Here is a 19,782-nt window from a genome sequence, read left to right as displayed (position 1 = left end):
CCACTGTGCCTGGCCTACTTGTTTTTGAGACGGGGTCTCATTCCCTTTGCCTAGGCTGAAATGAAGTGGTGTGACCACGGTTCACTGTAGCCTCACCTCCAGGTAGCATGCACCACCATACCTGCTAATTTTTTTTTTCCTAGATGGTGTTTTATTATTGAGATATAATTCATGGGGCACATAACTTACCATTTTACAATGTACAGTTCAGTGGCTTTTAGCATAATCATGAGGTTGTGCCATAGTCACTACTATCTAATTGGGAAAACTCGTTTTCGAGGGTACATGTGAGGATGTGCAGGTCCGTTACATAGTAAATGTGTGCCATGGTGGTTTGCTGCGTAGATAATCCCATAACCTAGGTATTAAGCCCAACATTTATTAGTTACTCTATCTGATGCTCTTACCACCCACCTCCACTGGCTAATTTTTTTTTTTTGTATTTTTAGTAGAGACCAAGTCTTGCTGTATTGCCCAGGCTGGTCTCAAACTCCAGGCCCAAACAGTCTGCCTCTCTGGGCCTCCCAAAGTGTATGAGCCACTGCACCCGGCCTCACTTCTTTCAACTAATGGTTAGAGTGTACATGTTAGAGCTCACCTAATCTATCATGTCATCTCATTGTACAAATGAGGAAAGGGTGGCTCAGACCTAAGGTTACAGTGACAATAGTTTTGATCGCTCTTGTCTGATATTCTCAACTTCAGTAAGTAAAGTTGGATACAGCTGGAATTGATTATTGCAGATTTGGAAATAATACTGAGGCTTATCCATTCGAGACACATTTTCCCCTTTGTAATATTTTCAACAGGCATATCACCAAAATGTGAATGTGTTTTACAGGCCTAATTCATGATGAGAAAAAGCATTGTTGGATCTGTTGTTCTTACGTCCGTTTATTTATTTGGCAGGATGCCCAGTCATTGCATGGAGACATTCCACAGAAACAAAGGGAAATTACCCTGAAAGGGTTTAGAAATGGTAGTTTTGGAGTTTTGGTGGCAACCAATGTCGCTGCACGTGGGTTAGACATCCCTGAGGTTGATTTGGTTATACAAAGCTCTCCACCAAAGGTATGCGTTGTATGCTTAGATTTTATTTTGTTTTGTTTCTTTGGGGTATTAAACAAATTGGAAATTGTATTATTTACTTGCATGTCATTAGCATATTAATAACTATTTTTCGAGTGCTGGGATGCTAAGGGTGATTTTTAGAATGTACCTGTTATGAGATCCTCCCCTCAGAACTGACGCTAGAATAGAAGCGCAGTCAGCGGACAGAGGTTCAAAAGGTGACTTTTGGGATGTAGTGTGATTTTTGAGCCAAACCTTGAAGATGGGTGGAAGGACTTAGATGGGATAGGGATAAGTAAGATGGATAAATGCATGAGCCTAGAGAACAAGGGAGAGAAAGGGCCTGTAATTAACCTGTGGTTAGAGATACTTAGGTTTGTGAATTATAGAAACCTCTAGAGGAGGACCCTGAAGCATAGTTTACTTGATGTGGATAGTTCTTCAAGTAAGTAAAGGTTGTTCTAAAGGTGTTCCAGTCACTTCCAACATGAAGACCTCATAATCTCATCCAAATTGGCAAATCCCCCATGCTTAAAGGTTGCTTACAACAATGGAGAAAAATACCTGAAGGTTATGAATTCACTGCTTCTTCAAAAGGAAGTCCTATGAGTATGTGATATAAACATTGTTTCATGAGCCTTTAGACTTTGGAACTTTTTGATATGGTAGCCACTAGCTGTTGAACACTTGAAATGTAGGTGATTTGAATTGATCCGTGTACTGCAAGTGTAATATACATGCACTTGACTTTTTATTAGGCAGTCTGGATTTTGAAGACTTAGGAAAGAATAAAAAAATACTGCTTTGGTACCCTGGTTTGTGTAGATCGTATATTGAAATGATAAGACTTGGATATATTGACCAGTGTGGTGGCTCATGCTTGTAATCCCAGCACTATGGGAGGCTGAGGTGACCAGATCACTTGAGGTCAGGAGTTCCAGAACCGCCTGGGAAACCTGGTGAAAACTTGTCTCTACTAAAAATACAAAAATTAGCCAGGCCTGGTGTCAGGTGCCTGTCCTCGCTACTCAGGAGGCTGAGGCAACAGAATCACTTGAACCTGGGAGATAGAGTTTGCAGTGAGCCAAGGTCATGCCACTGCACTCCAGCTTGAGCGACAGAGTGAGACTCCATCTCAAAAGAAAGAAAAAGACAGGGCCGGGCGTGGTGGCTCACACCTGTAATCCCAGCACTTTGGGAGGCTGAGGCGGGTGGATCACGAGGTCAAGAGATTGAGACCATCCTGGTCAACATGGTGAAACCCCGTCTCTACTAAAAATACAAAAAATTAGCTGGGCATGGTGGCACGTGCCTGTAATCCCAGCTACTCAGGAGGCTGAGGCAGGAGAATTGCCTGAACCCAGGAGGCGGAGGTTGCAGTGAGCCGATCGCGCCATTGCACTCCAGCCTGGGTAACAAGAGCAAAACTCCGTCTCAATTTAAAAAAAAAAAAAAAAAAAAAAAAAAAAGGATAGAAAAAGACTTGATATATTGAGTTAAAAATTAAACTTTTTAAAGAAATCTTTTCAGTGTGGCTACTGGAAGATTGCAAATTGGAATTATATATATACCTCTAACGGATAAGCACTATTTAGACAATGCTTTTTGTAAATTTGCCTACAGGACAGGGACCATTGTTGTAGAAGTTTTAAAAATTGCTGGAGATCTTTAAATTGAAGTGCTAAAGGACCCTCTTCCTCATGCCCCCAGGTATATAAGCACAATTGCTAGTGTTCACTGACCTGCTGCTCAGGTGTTTGTTTCTTTTTTTGGTTTAGTGTCACTCATGTATTTTACTTCAATAGGATGTAGAGTCCTACATTCATCGATCTGGGCGGACGGGCAGAGCTGGAAGGACGGGGGTGTGCATCTGCTTTTATCAGCACAAGGAAGAATATCAATTGGTACAAGTGGAACAAAAAGCGGTAAAACTATTATTCTTACCTTTCATTCGGCAAATGTTGAGTTCTAAAGTCAGTCTTTGATTTCTTTGATTTTTGTCCACTTTAAAATCTATATATTTTTCTAGTGTGTGGCCATGACTGAAAGCTTGTTGTTAGGTACATATGCTGTCCTGTGATAAAGGGCCCATTTTGTTGAGGTAACTTTGCGGTTGACAACAGTGGTTTTGTTTTCATATGTTCAACAGGAGGATTTTAGACAATGTTTATATGAACCAGATTGGGGGCTATAGGAATTGCTTGAAAATCAAATGAATGAGATTATATCAGAAGGATAAAGGGGAGAAGAGACTAATTTTTCCTCCAGAAGAATTGGAAGAGTGTATGTAGATACTTGCCCCTTCAGGAGCTTAACTTGTCTCCTTCCTCTTGAGTGGACTGCACTTAGTGACGATTTCAAAGAATAGAGTAAGGTGGGGAGTGAGGACTTTACAGTGGAGAGATGAACAAACACTACCTGGGCCAGGTGATCGTGGGTCACATCATCAGTGACAGGCACATAGTCATGTGCCTCTGATAGAGGTAGTGAGGCGAGCGTTCACCTCCAGTATTCTCCCCCAAATATATAACCCTGAGCATGAGGAAAACACCAGACAACCTCAGATTGAGGGACATTTTACAAAACTGTTGACCAGCACTCCTTAAAACTGTTAAAAGTCTTGAAAAACAAGGAAAGACAGACATGGAATAAAGTCTGGCGTTCAGTTAATAGTTTAGCAATGTCGGTTTCTTAGTTGAAACAAATATACCATAGCAGTGTAAGGTGTTAACAATAGTAGAAACCTGGAGCTCTCTCTACTGTCTTTGTAGCTTTTCTGTAAATCTAAAATTAAAAGTTCATTTTTTAATGTAATAAATTCATTTGGTCTATATTAAAAATTAGAGGACGACTAATCTTACTGGAAACAATTGATGTCCATTGCACATTAAACTGTAGTTCATTTTCTTGTAGGGAATTAAGTTCAAACGAATAGGTGTTCCTTCTGCAACAGAAATAATAAAAGCCTCCAGCAAAGATGCCATCAGGTATGTTCACTACCACAGTTATGGTCTGTTTAGTGTTTGTTCAAATATTGCATGTCTTTGTACAGTAGTAAGATTTGACTTCTTAAAAATTTATGTTATTTTTTTATTTTTGAGATAGGGTCTCGCTCTGTTGCCCATGCTGTCTCAAACTCCTGGTCTCAAGCAGTCCTCCCACCTCAGCCTCCCAAAGTGCTAAGATTACAGGCATGAGCCAGCATGCCCAGCCTAGTCTTTTTAACTGATAACCTGCTTATCAGAAAAACAGTGCTGAAGTAGAATTTCACAAAGTAGATATCCTTGTTTCTACTCATCCTTGCCCAATCCTGTTTACCAGAGGAAACCACTATTAAAACAGTTTGCTTTGTCTAGGATATTTTAAGGGATAATATCTTAGGTATAGTGTAAGTTGGCTTATACTAAATAAATTTGTATTTAGTATAAATATATTTCTATTTATTTCTATCTGGCTGACTGGACCACAGATTACATTCTAAATCTATGTTAATCCAGTTCCTCACCTGGTAGGATGAAAGTTGATTGTTACTTTAGTAGTAAATGTCTAGATGGTGAGGATTGGGTTAATTAACAGTTTGCCAAATGGAGGTGCTATTGGCATTGGAGGCAAGAGAATTATTTTTTATGGGATTGTCCTGCAGATGGAAGGATAATTAGCTGTTTAGGATCCATGGCTGATTCTCCTGTGCAGCATACTCAGGGTAAGTAGGGTTGGCATTATAAAAACCAGAAACCATTTTCTAGATGCCTCCTGGTGGTGAGCTACATTCTCTGTTAAAGAACCACTGAGTCTGGGCATCATTTTTAGAGGGGTTTCCACAGTTACTCTAAATGCTTATTTTACAAACAGACACAGGGAGTCCATGATCAAAGGAAATCCTGGATGTCAGTCAGTATATTAATAGGTCAGGAGCTGGGCACAGTGGCTCCTGCCTGTAATCTCAGCACTTTGGGAGGCCGAGGTGGGCGGATCACGAGGTTAGGAGTTCAAGACACGCCTGGCCAAAATAGCAAAACCCTGACTCTAATAAAAAGACAAAAATTAACTGGCACGGCGGTGTGCACCTGTAGTCCCAGCTACTCAGGAGGCAAAGGCAGGAGAATCGCTTGAACCCGGGAGGTGGAGGTTACATGGAGCTGAGATTGTGCCACTGCACCCCAGCCTGGGTGACAGAGTGACACTCTTGTCTCAAAAAAAAAAAAAAAAGAAGAAAATGGGCCAGGCGTGGTGGCTCACGCCTGTAATCCAAGCACTTTGGAGGCCAAAATGGGCAGATCACTTGAGATTGAGAGTTCAAGACCAGCCTGACCAACATGGTGAAACCCTGTCTTAAAATAAATAAATAAATAAAATAAAAATTAGAAAAAAAAAAGTTCAGGAAAGTTTTGCAAATGAAAAAATTTTGCACTAGGCTTGGTGACCCATGCCTACAATCCCAGCACTTCGAGAGGCTGGGGTAGGCGGCTAGCTTGAGCTCAGGAGTTCGAGACCAGCCTGGGCAACATGGTGAAATTCCGTCTCTAAAAAAAATACAAAGATTAGCCACATGTGGTGGCTCATGCCGGTAGTCCCAGCTACTCTGGAGGCTGAGATGGGAGGATTGCTTGAGCCCAGGAGGTTGAGGCTGTGATGAACTGTGATTGTGCTATTGTACTCCACCCTGGGTGGCAGAGTGATACTGCCTCAAATAAAAGAAAGAGAAGGAAGGAGGAAGACAGGAAAGGAAGGAAGAGTGTATTTAACTGCACTTCTAAAATTTATTTTAGCATGGCATGCTTTTTTTTAAAGTGTTCTGCAGACAGGGTTCCCTTGGGTGCCAGTTAAGGACATTTGGGGTTAGATGGCCAGGAAGGGGAATGGGACAAAGATGCTGGTGGGATACAACAAACAGCCTCCAGAGTGCCAGCCCTGACTGGATGATCTCTTTCATCTTTGAATAGGACATTTATTATTGCCAAGATAATATTGACTCCCTTAAAAATGTACATATAATCCTATAAAGGTGTTTATCATTTTTTTAAACTGACTTTGGAGGTCTTCTTTTTCTTATTTCTCTATTTTTTTTTTAAAGAGATAGTATTTCTTAAAATGATTGTGTGTGGCACAGTCATAGCTCATTGCAACCTCAAAAGCAATCCTCCCACCTCAGCCTCCCAAGTAGCTGGGACTAGAGGCATGCGCCACCACACCCAGCTCTGTTTTTAAACTTTACAATGGAAATAGGTATTTTCTGATCCAAAAAGTAAGACATGAATGTATAAAAACTCTCAACATTGTTCATCATCACATCTAATGGTAGTATGACATTTTATTGTTACCTGTTTTGTGGCTTATATAAGCAGCCCAGATGATGCACATTTTAAGATTATACTTTTTGTATATTATAAGTAACACTGTGGTGAACTTGTTTTATTTCTTTAGGATAGAATGATGAGGTAAGTGGTAAATTAGAATTACATACAGTCAAAGGAATGGATTTATTACGATAAAAATATGATTATATACATTGCATCAAAGTAATGTATTATACATGTGAAAGATTTGGAAAGTTACTGATTTATCTTGAGATGTCTTGGAAATGAAATCTGTCCACTTCTAGTATCCTTTCTAACATACTCTCAAACAACAGGCTTTTGGATTCCGTGCCTCCCACTGCCATTAGTCACTTCAAGCAGTCAGCTGAGAAGCTAATAGAGGAGAAGGGAGCTGTGGAAGCTCTGGCAGCAGCACTGGCCCATATTTCAGGTGCCACATCTGTAGACCAGCGCTCCTTGATCAACTCAAATGTGGTAAAGTTCTCTGGCACATAATCCTGACACTTCATAATTTGGGATATGAGCAGGATGTGAAAGGGTTTCATTTAAACTTCCCAGTTTTCACTTTCTCATGAAGGTAGGAACGTATTAATTGTATTTTACAATTTCTGGCCGGATGTAATCCCAGCCCTTTGGCAGCCACAAGCAGGAGGATAGCTTGAGCCTAGGAGTTTGAGATCACACTGGGCAACCTAGTGATACTCTATCTCTACAAAAGATAAAAATAAAAAATTAGCTGGGCATGGTGGCATGTTGTGGTTTCAGCCACCTGGGAGGCTGGGATGGGAGGAGGGAGGATCACTGAGCCCAGGAGGTCGAGGTTGCAGGGATCCATGATGGTGCCACTGCGCTCCAGCCTGGGAAATAGAGAGTCTGTCTCAAAAAAGAAAAGAACCAATAATTTCTATTTTTAAACACACACACCACATGCAAATCCATAGAGGCAGAAAATATGATTGGTTCCTGGTGGCTGTGGAGGAATGTCAGTGGCTAGTAGGTTTCTTTTGGGTGGATTATGACATGTTCTGAAATTTTGGATAGTGCTGAGTGGTTGCAGATCTTAAGAGTATACTCAAAACAACAACAAAAATAACCCACTGAATTGTATACTTTCAAATGGTAAATTTTGTGGTATGTGATTTTTAATCCTAAAGTAGCCTAAACATATATATGCATAAATGCATATGATACATTTACTCAGCATACCTAGAAACTTTAGAAGATGTATGCTTTTTTCTCTTCCTGTAATTTAAAATTTGTATTGAGATAATTGTAGATTTACATATAGTTGTAAGAAATAATATAGAGAGATCCTTTGTATACTCTGCCCAGCTTCCATAAATGGTAATATTTTGGAAAACTATAATACCACAACCAAGATACTGACATTGGTACAGTCAACCAGTCTTAGAGTTCCCCAAGTAAAACCGGGGACTGTTTGTACTAATTGTGTGTATATGTGAGGTATGTGTTTTTAGGAAGAACTTTTCAAGAAATAGTTTAGATTCATGAAAGCAGGTATTTATCAATTAGGTTTATTTTCAGCACTTTAATTTTATTTCCCTTTCTTCTGTAAGGGTTTTGTGACAATGATTTTGCAGTGCTCAATTGAAATGCCAAATATTAGTTATGCTTGGAAAGAACTTAAAGAGCAGCTGGGCGAGGAGATTGATTCCAAAGTGAAGGGAATGGTTTTTCTCAAAGGAAAGCTGGTAAGGCTGGGGTCTCTGTTGTAACCTTGAAGGGTCTAAATGTGGGAGGAAAACAGTGTGATGTGGGTTTTTTTCTCGGGCATGCTGCATCTCTTAACTCTCTCATCTTCCCTGGGTAATTTCATCCATGATCCTCAGTTGCCACTCTGCCACTGACAACTACTCTACCTCTATCTCCAGCCCGAACCATTATCCTCACAATGCCAGACTTGATCCAGCTGCTTCTCTGACATCTCCACCTAAATAACTTATTTCAAGTAAAGTTTTAGAATCTTTTCTTTTACCAATCCTATTCTAGCACTGGACTTACTCAGAATCTTGAATTCAAATGAAAAATGAAAAATTGGGCCAGGCGCGGTGGCTCAAGCCTGTAATCCCAGCACTTTGGGAGGCCGAGGTGGGTGGATCACGAGGTCAAGAGATCGAGACCATCCTGGTCAACATGGTGAAACCCCGTCTCTGCTAAAAATACAAAAAATTAGCTGGGCATGGTGGCACGTGCCTGTAATCCTAGCTACTCAGGAGGCTGAGGCAGGAGAATTGCCTGAACCCAGGAGGCAGAGGTTGTGGTGAGCCGTGATCATGCCATTGCACTCCAACCTGAGTAACAAGAGTGAAACTTCATCTCAAAAAAAAAGAAAAATGAAAAATTTTGCCTTCCAACCCGGTGTTCTTTCTTCTGAGTCCTTTTCTTGATTAGTGGCATAGACTATCACACACGCAAATCCATAGAAACAGAAAATATGGGTGGTATCACAGCAATGCTCAAACATTTTGGTTTCACAATCCCTTTAGCAAATGCTGGGGAAAGCTTTTGTTTGTATGGATTGTATCTATTGATATTTACATTAGAAATTAATTAAAACTGGAACTCTAAAAAACAATATGTTCATTAGCCATCAGAGTAGTGATGTCATCACATGTCATTTAGTGTCTAGGAAACTCTGCCGTACCCTTGAGAAGAATGAGTATGGAAAGGGCAGCATTATTATGAAAATATCGACTTGGTGGAATCCCCAAAAGATCTTGGATTTCCAGGTTTCCACTGGCCTAGTGAACCAACTCAGGTTTATCTTCAGCTCATTGCATGTCTGGCCATGTTTTTTATCTCCTTAAGTAACTCCACAAAACTTGTGGGATAAAGTCTCAACCCTTTCACAGGAGGATAAGATCCTTCATGTCCTGGCCTCTGCTAGCCTTACAGCTTCATTTCTACCTCATTGCCACCAACAGCATTTACTCCAGCAGTGCCCAGTACGCCATGCTTTATTTCATCCTAAGTGCATGCTGAACCTACTATTTGTAGTAATCTTTTCCTCCAACGTAGCTTTTATGAGTTTGCTTATCCTCAAATCTTACCATGCAATGTTAGGGGCATCTTTATCTGCTCTTCAAAGTCTTTAGGATACAATGTTTATTCAGGTAAACTTTTAGCTTTCTGTGTTTGCTTACTGAGAGCCTCAAGAACACTCAGGCAACAACTGTTTTTCTAGTTACCTCTTCCCAGTGAATGCCTGGTATATTATACTCTGCTTAGTAAATATGTAAGTGAAGACTCCTGTGAATGGCAAAATCCACCAGTAGCTGATGATATGCATGTTATAATTGGGTAAATTTTTGGGTGAAAGGGGTGTTCCTTGTAAAATCTTGCAGTAGAAGACAGCAGGGAGAGGAGTGCATATGTTAGTTAACATGTAGTTTGACTATATTTTTAGATGATGTCCTTGATTGGAGAGGATGACACTTAATATTAAAGATGGTGTCCTGGCTAGGTGCCATGGCTCACACCTGTAATCTCAGCATTTTGGGAAGCTGAGGTGGGAAGATAATTCTTAATACCAGGCTGAACAACACAGTGAGACCCTGTCTCTACAAAAAAAAAAAGCCAGGTGTAGTGGCATGCAACTGTAGGAATTCAAGGTTACAGTGAGTTGTTAATTGTACCACTGTACTCTAGCCTAGACAGTAGAGCAAGACCCTATCTTAAGAGGAAAAAAAAAAGATGGTGTCCTATATTATTTTTTTCGTGCTCTTTTACAGGAGGCTGAATTAAGAAAAACTAGAAAATTAACAATAGAAGATCACTTATTTTTCTGCTTTTAATTAGGTCATCCTGAATAGCTGGCATTGCTTTTGTGATGGAAGGCAGTATATAGTTTAGACTCTAGGTTTTAGAGCCATACAGATCAGATTTTAAATACTTGCTCCATTTAGTAGCTGTGGGGCCTTAGACAAGTCAGCTAACCTTTCCAAGCCTGTTTCCTCAGCAATAAAATGTAGCTCATAGTCACTAGAGGGTTAGCACAGTGTGATAGCTAAGACTCTCTGTAGTTAGAAAGTTCTAAATTATTTGGAGTTGTTTTTTTCAATATTCATTGGCTTTCTGCAGTATACTTTTGGGAGCTATAATGTATTAGCTTTGGTTTAAAGTTCATCTAAAATTATACTGGTTTTTTTTTTCTTTATGTTTTTTGTTTTCTTTTTTTCACAGAATACATGGTCTTTTAAAGGGAGTATCTTTGATGTGTGATGGTTGGATTAACTTCCGTTTGCTTTGATTTCTAGGGCGTTTGCTTTGATGTACCTACCGCGTCAGTAACAGAAATACAGGTATTCTTTCCTTTGAGATTCTAATGTTAACGTACCTAAATTGTAGAATGTTAATCATGAAAATAGAGTATAATAGATTGGGATATAGTAGTTCTGATTCCTTTAGTAAGAGATCATTGATAATTAAATTTTGGAATTTTCCCTCTAGCTTTTTAATTCTGATATTTTTGTAGTTGGATCCACCTGGTTGCTGTATTTCCTTTCTACAAAGTTGTGAACAGTATCCAACTCTCCCTGCCCTTTAACACTATATATGTTATACAGGTGTGTGTGTCGGGGGGGGGGTGGTTTTGAGGCCGAGTCTCACTCTGTTGCCCAGGCTGGAATGCGATAGTGCAATTTCAGCTCACTGCAACCTCTGCCGCCCAGGGTTCAAGTGATTCTCCTGCCTTAACATCCCAAGTAGCTGGGATTATAGGCACCCACGACCACACCTGGCTAATTTTTTGTATTTTTAGTAGAGACGGGGTTTCACCATATTGGCCAGGCTGGTCTTGAACTCCTGACCTCAGATGAGCCACCAACCTCAGCCTCCCAACGTGCTGGGATTACAAGGTGTGAGCCACCACTCCCGGCCTACTGATTATCATAGACATTTAAAATTGCCACATCTTTATTCAGTACTATGAGAAATGTATGCTTTAATATATTTGTTTTATTACTTTTGGCTCTAGATACCCTGTAGCAATTGAGTTGAATAAATGGTTTAATAACTTAATAAATGAAGTAGTGATGAGGGCTGTTTCTCATAATGAAACTTTATTTTCCCACACTTCAGTAACACTGGCTTTTGGACCTTGAAGGTTGGCCAGTGTAATTTTTGACCAGTGACCTATTGAGCACTTTTATGTTATCACCTTGGTTTTTCGTTGAAGAAATGGCAAAATTTTTGTTTTTCTTATGCTTTTTAAAAATTCAGTAGAAATCACAGCACATGAAAACAAAACCTTATCTCAACAGGAAAAATGGCGTGATTCACGACGCTGGCAGCTCTCTGTGGCCACAGAGCAACCAGAGCTCGAAGGACCACGGGAAGGATATGGAGGCTTCAGGGGTCAGCGGGAAGGGAGTCGAAGCTTCAGGGGACAGCGGGATGGAAACAGAAGATTCAGAGGGCAGCGGGGAGGCAATAGAGGACCCCGAGGACAGCGATCAGGAGGTGGCAACAGAAGTAACAGATCCCAAGACAAAGGCCAGAAGCGGAGTTTCAGTAAAGCATTTGGTCGATAATTAGAAATAAAAGATTTATATAGCAAAAAGAGAATGATGTTTGACAGTGTAGAACTGAACATTATTTTCCGTGCAAAGTTAAAAGCATATTGTGCTTCCTTTTGACCACTTGCTGAGTCCCTGTCTCTTTCAGACACAAGCAAGCTTCCTCTAAATTATTTCATCTGATCTTTATCATTTATAACTTTATTTCTACTTCTTCATCAGTTTTTCTTTTTAAAGGGTGTATGAATTCATTACATTTTTATTCTAATGCATTATCTATAGATTAGAAGATAAAATCAAGCATGTATCTGCCTATACTTTGTGAGTTCACCTGTCTTTATACTCTTAAAGTATCTCTTAATAGTGCCCTTCCCTAAAGTAAATACCTAAGGGAGTGTAACAGTCTCTGGGGGACCACTTTGAGCCTTTGGAAGTTAAGGTTTCCTCAGCCACCTGCTGCACAGTTTCTCATGTGGTCCTATTATTTGTCTACTGAGACTTATTACTGAGCAATGTTTTGAAACAAGATTTCAAACTTAGCTGGGTTGTAATACAGTTTATACCAGTGTATGCTCTAGATTTGGAAGATGTAGTATGTTTGATATAGATTCTCTATACTTATGTGCATTTTGATATATTTATAGCTTCTCATTATAAGGTGATTCATGCTTCAGTGAATTCTTCACAGACAGTATACATAAAAGTACATTTTAATAGAAAGCCAGGGTCTTTCAGGTATTTCAGATGTATAAGGTGACTCCATAGCTTTCTTAGTAAGAAAGCTGGGTAAATTGTTCTTAAATGATAATATACTCTACTTCTTCCTATTGGAAGATTAACATTATTTACCAAGAAGGACTTACGGAAGTAGGGGGCATAGATTTGCATTGCTGAAGAGTATGTAAAAAAAACAAAACAAAAAACACACACTGGAAATAATCAAATGCAAAAAGGTAACATTCATAACTGGAGAGCAAAGAGAAGAATAAGTATGATTTGCGTGTATAAAGCATTGTTTTAATGGTGAAAACTTCATAGATCACTAATGTTTCTAGAGGTTAACTTCAAGTGGGCAAGCTGGGGTTTTAGGTAGTCAGTGGCCTAGTTCCTAAAGACACAGTATAGTATCTGTTTGTTAAACTGAATCTCTGTTGAAAGTTTGCTTTAGCTGCTTGGAGGCTTCCTTTTAAGACAAATCATATGTGGCTAAGTTGTTTTGAGGGAACTGAAGAACTTGATGTAGCCCCTGGTCAGATAACTCTGCCTGATTTCTCAGATATTATTTCTCTGGGAAACATTCTACATAGCACAGGAACTTCAGAGTGGCATTATCTTCTTGCCTTAATTCCCAGAGATTCTTTCTGTACTGGGAATCCTGGAACATACTATGCTAGGAAATTTAAAGCCACATGGTCTGTCTTGTTTTCATTTAATTATTGTGAACATCTAGAATCTTCCTAGGTCCTGGTTTCTCTTGCTTAATCCAGTCTTTATCTCTAACTGCTCCGTGTTTGATCACCATGTACTAGGGGCTCTGATAGCCAGCTCACCTCCTTATTCTTGAGGCAACATCCTTTTTCTATTTGAACTTCAGTTCTGTCCTTGAATCCTTTGTAGATGTTTCTTGCCCTCTGGTCTCAGAATTCTCTTGGCTTTTATTGCTTGATTCATTTGACAGTTTTATCACTTTACCCTTGTTCCTCATGGCTTCCCATCAAGCCATGGGTATTAGGTGACAGTGTAATTTATTAGATTCTGATTTTGCCCAAATACTGGGCATGCTTTAATCACAACCAAACTATTTCATTATTTGGATAGGCATGGGTACGTTATCAAGCTGATTAAAAGGATATGGTACCCGTCCTTTAGAGAAGAACAGCTAATACCATGTTGTGGATTATGGATTTAGCATAAAGAAAAATAATCAGACATAGATTAAGAGTAAGAGGGAAGATTAATAGAAATTTCACTTCACATAACTTAAAACATGGCTGTTTTAATAAATGGAACTAAAGTTTCTCCTGGATCCCAGAATTCAGCCTGTATTTATAAATGTATAATGTATTTTGTTACTACTTGACTTGTTGGGCTAGCTTGATAAATGTTACAATTTTTACTATTTTCTACAGAGAATATTTTCTAATTTAAGTTGGAGCTATCTGTGCAGTGGTTTCTCTACAGTTGTACATAGATGTTTTTACTATAAAATGAGCTAATGTATAAAACTCTACACCACAATAAAGATAGTAGTGCTTTGATTTTGGTGGCTTTTGTTTTCTAAAATGAAATTATTATTATAAAAATAATAAAAGCTAGACATAAAAATCTAAACATAAGAGAAAAAAGCAAATAGGCCAGGAATGGCGGCTCACACCTGTAATCCTAGCACTTTGTTTTTTTGTTTTGTTTTGTTTTGTTTTGTTTTTTGTTTTTCACTATCTCCAGTAATGGCTCTAAGCAAAATCCCAGTACTTTGAAAGGCTGAGGTGGGTGGATCACAAGGTCAGGAGTTCCAGACCAGCCTGACCAACATGGTGGAATCCCATCTCTACCAAAAATACAAAAATTAGCCAGGCGTAGTGGCGTGCACCTGTAATCCCAGCTACTCAGGAGGCTGAGGCAGGAGAATTGCTTGAACCTGGGAGGCAGAGGTTGCATTGAGCTGAGATTGCGCCATTGCACTCCAGCCTGGGCTACAGAGTGAGAGTCTGTCTCAAAAAAAAAATAATAATAATAATAGTCACCCTCATATCTAATATTTTAGTGAGCAGTTTTCTATATATTCATTTATAAAATCGGAATCATTTAATTTTGTGAATTGCTTACCCCCCAACATGTTATGCACAATTGTGTACAAGCCTACAAGGACAATTTTGAAGGACATGTTATCTTGTATGGTTATGTCACTATACATTTAACCAGTACTTGATGGCCGTGTTGGTTATTTCTAATTTTTCACCATTATAAACAACCCTAAGTTAACATCCTCATATACGTGTTTGCATACTTGTCTGTCACCTTCAGATATGTTTTTTAAAGGCAGCTTTGAACTCCTGGGCTCAAGTGATCTCTCCTCTCAGCCTCCCAAGTAGCTGAGACTACAGGTGGGCACCACCAAACCTGGCTAATATTTAAATTTTTTGTAGAGCTGGGGTCTCATTCTGTTGACCAGGCTGGTTGTGAACTCCTGGCTTCAAGCAATCCTCCTGCCTTGGCCTCCCAAAGTGCTGGGATTATAGGTGTGAGCCACCATGCCTGGCCTTTTCTAATTATCTGTCATGAGACAGATTTCCAATCATTACATTATGGTTTATGTATTTAATATATTTATTGTTTTCCCTATACCAGGGCATGGATTTTTGTCTTTTTTTTTGAGGCAGGGTCTATCTGTTGCCCAGGATTGAATGTGGTGGCGTGATCATAGCTCATTGCAGCCTTGAACTCCTGAGCTCCAACAGTCCTCTTGCTTTAGTCTCCCACATAGATAAGACTATAGCCATGTGCTGCCACACCTGGCCAATATTTCTTTTAAGAATTTTTTTGTAGAGCTGGGGATCTTACTACATTGCCCAGGTTGGTGAATTTTTGTACATTTTTTACTACGGAATTCCCAGCACCTACAACAGTGCCTGGCAAATGACAGACACTAAATATTGAACAAGTTTTTTTTCCTTTTTTTTTTTTTTTGAGACGGAGTTTCGCTCTTGTTACCCAGGCTGGAGTGCAATGGCGCCATCTCGGCTCACTGCAACCTCCACCTCCTGGGTTCAAGTAATTCTCCTGCCTCAGCCTCCCGAGTAGCTGGGACTACAGGCATGTGCCACCATGCCCAGCTAATTTTTTGTATTTTTAGTAGAGATGGGGTTTCACCATGTTGACCAGGATGGTCTTGATCTCTTGACCTTGTGATCCACCTGCCTCGGCCTCCCAAAGTGCTGGGATTATAGGCATGAGCCACCGCGCCTGGCCTCCTTTTTTTTTTTTTACAGTGTCTCCCTCTGTCTGTCACCCGGGCTGGAGTGCAGTGGCTTGATCACAGCTCACCACAGCCTCCATGTCCCAGGTTCAGGTGATCCTCCCAACCTCAGCCTCCTGAGTAGCTGGGACTATAGGAATCCACCACCATACCTGGTTAATTTTTTTTTTTTTTTTTGTAGACATGGGGTTTTGCCGTGTTGCCCAGGCTGGTCTTTAACTCCTGGGCTCAATCGATCCCCTCCCCTCCCAACTCCAGCCTCCCAAAGCACTAGGATTACAGGTGTGAGCCACCACACCTGGTCCAAATCATTTTAAATGTACTGGGGAATGCACTGATAGGAGGCCAGACTGGCAGGACTGCCTATTAGAAATAATCAGATGAGGCTGGGCACGGTGGCTCATGCCTGCAATCCCAGCATTTTGGGAGGCTGAGGTGGGTGGATCACGAGGTCAGGAGAAGACCAGCCTGGCCAACATGGTCAAACTCCATCTCTACTAAAAATACAAAAAATTAGCCAGGGCATAGTGGTGCGTGCCTGTAATCCCAGCTACTCGGGAGGCTGAGGCAGGAGAATCAATTGAACCCAGGAGGTGGAGATTGCAGTGAGCTGAGAGCATGCTATTGCACTCCAGCCTGGGCGACAGGGTGAGACTTAATCTCAAAAAAAAAAGAGTAATCAGATAATGGTGGCCTAAACTAATGGGAGATAAAAAGATGTACACAGAACTATTTAGAAGGCAGAATAGTACTATTTGGTTTTAGGTTTAATAATAAAAGAGACCTGGTACAGTGGCTCACACCTGTAATCACAGCACTTTGGGAGGCCATGGTGGACAGATTACTTGAGGCCAGGGGTTCGAGACCAGTCTGGCCAACATGGTGAAACCCCATCTCTACCAAAAATACAAATATTAGCCAGGTGTGGTGGTACACACCTGTAATCCCAGCTACTCAGGAGGCTGAGGTTGCAGTGAGCCAAGACCAAGCCAATGCACTCCAGCCTGGGTGACAAAGCAAGACTCCGTCTCATAAATAACAGAAGAGGCTGGGCTTGGTAATCCCAGCACTTTAGGAACCTAAAGTGGGAGGATTGCTTAAGCACAGGACTTCGAGATCAGCACAGGACTTCCTTCCCATTTGCAAATGGGAAGGAAGGGGCATGTGAAGAGGAAGATAATAAATTTAGACTTCAACATACTGACATACAGCAGCTATTGAAACATTCAGGTGTGATTGTTCTAGCTGAATGTTGGATATTCCAGTCTGGAGCTCTGGAAAGCCATCTGGCCTGGAGACAGAGTTGTGGGAGTGAGCAGCACATGTAATGATAGACCTAGAAATGGATAAGATCTCCCAGGGATAAGGTTTAGGAAGGAATTTTTAGGAGCATTAAAGGGACAGACATTTAATTTTATTTATTCTTCAGAATAATTCTGTGGAGGTAAGTAGTAGTATTTACATTTTACTATGAGAAACCTGAAGCTTAAAAAAGCTAACTTGTCAATAAGAAAGCTGGTCGATCTGAGATTCAAACCGTATGTCCATGACCTTCTAAAATCAATGCTCATTTGTATGTCTTGAAGCACTTTACACAGGTAGTTCTTAATAGTTAAAATCTTAAATCACCCCTCCCCATTTGACTTGATAACTTAGGAAGGTTGAAGATCTGAGGTGGCTTTCACAGTTGTGGGACTTAGCTCTTGTTACCGTGGGCAGTTGTACAGATTCCTACGACCTGTATTTCAGGGTCAAAGTGAAAATATTTATCTATCACTGTTTTGTATATTTATGGCTCTCACTCAGGAGATTACATATTAATACTGATAATAATTGCCAGGTGGGGTGGCTCACGCCTATAATCCCAGCATTTTGGGAGGCCCAGGTGGGTGGATCATCTGAGGTCGGGAATTCAAGACCAACCTGACCAACATAAAGAAACCCCGTCTCGGGCCGGGCGCGGTGGCTCAAGCCTGTAATCCCAGCACTTTGGGAGGCTGAGGCGGGTGGATCACAAGGTCAAGAGATCGAGACCATCCTGGTCAACATGGTGAAACCCCGTCTCTACTAAAAATACAAAAAATTAGCTGGGCATGGTGGCGCGTGCCTGTAATCCCAGCTACTTAGGAGGCTGAGGCAGGAGAATTGCCTGAACCCAGGAGGCGGAGGTTGCGGTGATCCGAGATGGCGCCATTGCACTCCAGCCTGGGTAACAAGAGCGAAACTCCGTCTCAAAAAAAAAAAAAAAAAAAAAAAAAGGAAAAGAAACCCCGTCTCTACTAAAAATACAAAATTAGACAGGCGTGGTGGTGCATGCCTGTAATCCCAGCTACTCAGGAGGCTGAGGCAGGAGAATCGCTTGAACCCAGGAGGCAGAAGTTGTGGTGAGCAGAGATCCCGCCATTGCATGCCAACCTGGGCAATAAGAGGGAAACAAACAACAACAAAAAAAGCAGATATTGGCTACATTTCAATCAGATCTTGGCTACATTTCAATTTTTTTTTTGAGACGGAGTTTCGCTCTTGTTACCCAGGCTGGAGTGCAATGGCGCGATCTCGGCTCACTGCAACCTCTGCCTCCTGGGTTCAGGCAATTCTCCTAACTCAGCCTCCTGAGTAGCTGGGATTACAGGCACACACCACCATGCCCAGCTAATTTTTTGTATTTTTAGTAGAGACGGGGTTTCACCATGTTGACCAGGATGGTCTGGATCTCTTGACCTCATGATCCACCCGCCTCGGTCTCCTAAAGTGCTGGGATTACAGGCGTGAGCCACCGCGCCCTGCCCAATCTTTTGTCTTAATTTTTAAGTTCCGGAATACATGTACAGAACATGCAGGTTTGTTACATAGGTATACGTGCGCCATGGTGGTTTGCTGCACCTATCAACCCCTCATCTAGGTTTTATGTCCCACATACATTAGGTATTTGTTCTGAGGCTCGTTTTTTCTTCTTTTCTAAAGCCGTCTCACTGTAACCACCTCTTGAGCTCAAGCGATCCTTCCGCCGCAGCCTCCATGGTAGCTGGGACTACAGTCGCTCGCCACCATGTCCAGCTAAAAAAAATTATTGTAGAGATGGGTCTTGCTATGTTGCCTACGGCAGTGTGGGCATCCCAAAATGTTAGGATTACAGACGTGAGCCAAGGCTCCTGGCCTTTTTTAAAACAGGTTTTTATCCAGTGATAGGCTGGGGTATACACTTAATGTCCAAAGGTTTTTGCCTTTCAGTTAATATCAACGCGAGTAGACTTAGCTAGCCATATTTGTAAAAAATATTCCGATATGCTTCATTGAAGTAAGCCGATTAAACATTTTTATTTTTATTTTATATTTTATTTTTTTGTTTTTGAGACGGGGTTTCCCTCTTGTTACCCAGGCTAGAGTGCAATGGCATGATCTCGGCTCACTGCAACCTCCGCCTCCTGGGTTCAGGCAATTCTCCTGCCTCAGCCTCTTGAGTAGCTGGGATTACAGGCACGCGCCAACATGCCCAGCTAATTTTTGTATTTTTAGTAGAGACGGGGTTCCACCATGTTGACCAGGATGGTCTGGATCTCTTGACCTCGTGATCCACCCGCCTTGGCCTCCCAAAGTGCTGGGATTACAGGCTTGAGCCACCGCGCCCGGCCTTAAACATTTTTATATAAATCCGTCCTCACAGGGTCAATCTAGATATAAACTCACCGCTGCAGGGGGCGGGGAAGGAGGCGGGAACATGCTCATTGACAACTTCATTTCCATGAGAATGGTTGCTGTGGTGACTGCTCCGTCTTCCCATTGGCCGCTGACGAACGTATTGCGGTTTTACGGGCGGGTTTTATTGGTTCCCGTTCAGCAGCGGCCCCGACCTGTCGAGAGCCGTAAGTAAAGTGTCGCA

General features: G+C 41.1%; 1 protein-coding gene across 1 annotated transcript in view; it reads left to right on the top strand.

The window, feature by feature from the left end:
* Positions 1-14,184, top strand: part of DDX21 (DExD-box helicase 21) — a 29,929-nt gene extending 15,745 nt beyond the window's left edge. The window contains exons 9-15 of the mRNA XM_035268143.3: positions 910-1,071; positions 2,877-2,996; positions 3,985-4,058; positions 6,704-6,863; positions 7,967-8,101; positions 10,667-10,711; positions 11,672-14,184. Of these exons, the coding sequence (XP_035124034.1) occupies positions 910-1,071; positions 2,877-2,996; positions 3,985-4,058; positions 6,704-6,863; positions 7,967-8,101; positions 10,667-10,711; positions 11,672-11,941 (966 nt within the window). The 3' untranslated portion in view covers positions 11,942-14,184. The remainder of the gene's footprint in view (positions 1-909; positions 1,072-2,876; positions 2,997-3,984; positions 4,059-6,703; positions 6,864-7,966; positions 8,102-10,666; positions 10,712-11,671) is intronic.
* Positions 14,185-19,782: the final 5,598 nt, after the last annotated feature.

This window comes from Callithrix jacchus, chromosome 12 (assembly GCF_049354715.1).
Source record: "Callithrix jacchus isolate 240 chromosome 12, calJac240_pri, whole genome shotgun sequence".
Lineage (NCBI taxonomy): Eukaryota > Metazoa > Chordata > Mammalia > Primates > Cebidae > Callithrix > Callithrix jacchus.
The sequence above is the reverse complement of the archived record's forward strand: the minus strand, read 5'-3'. Positions and strand labels throughout refer to the sequence as shown.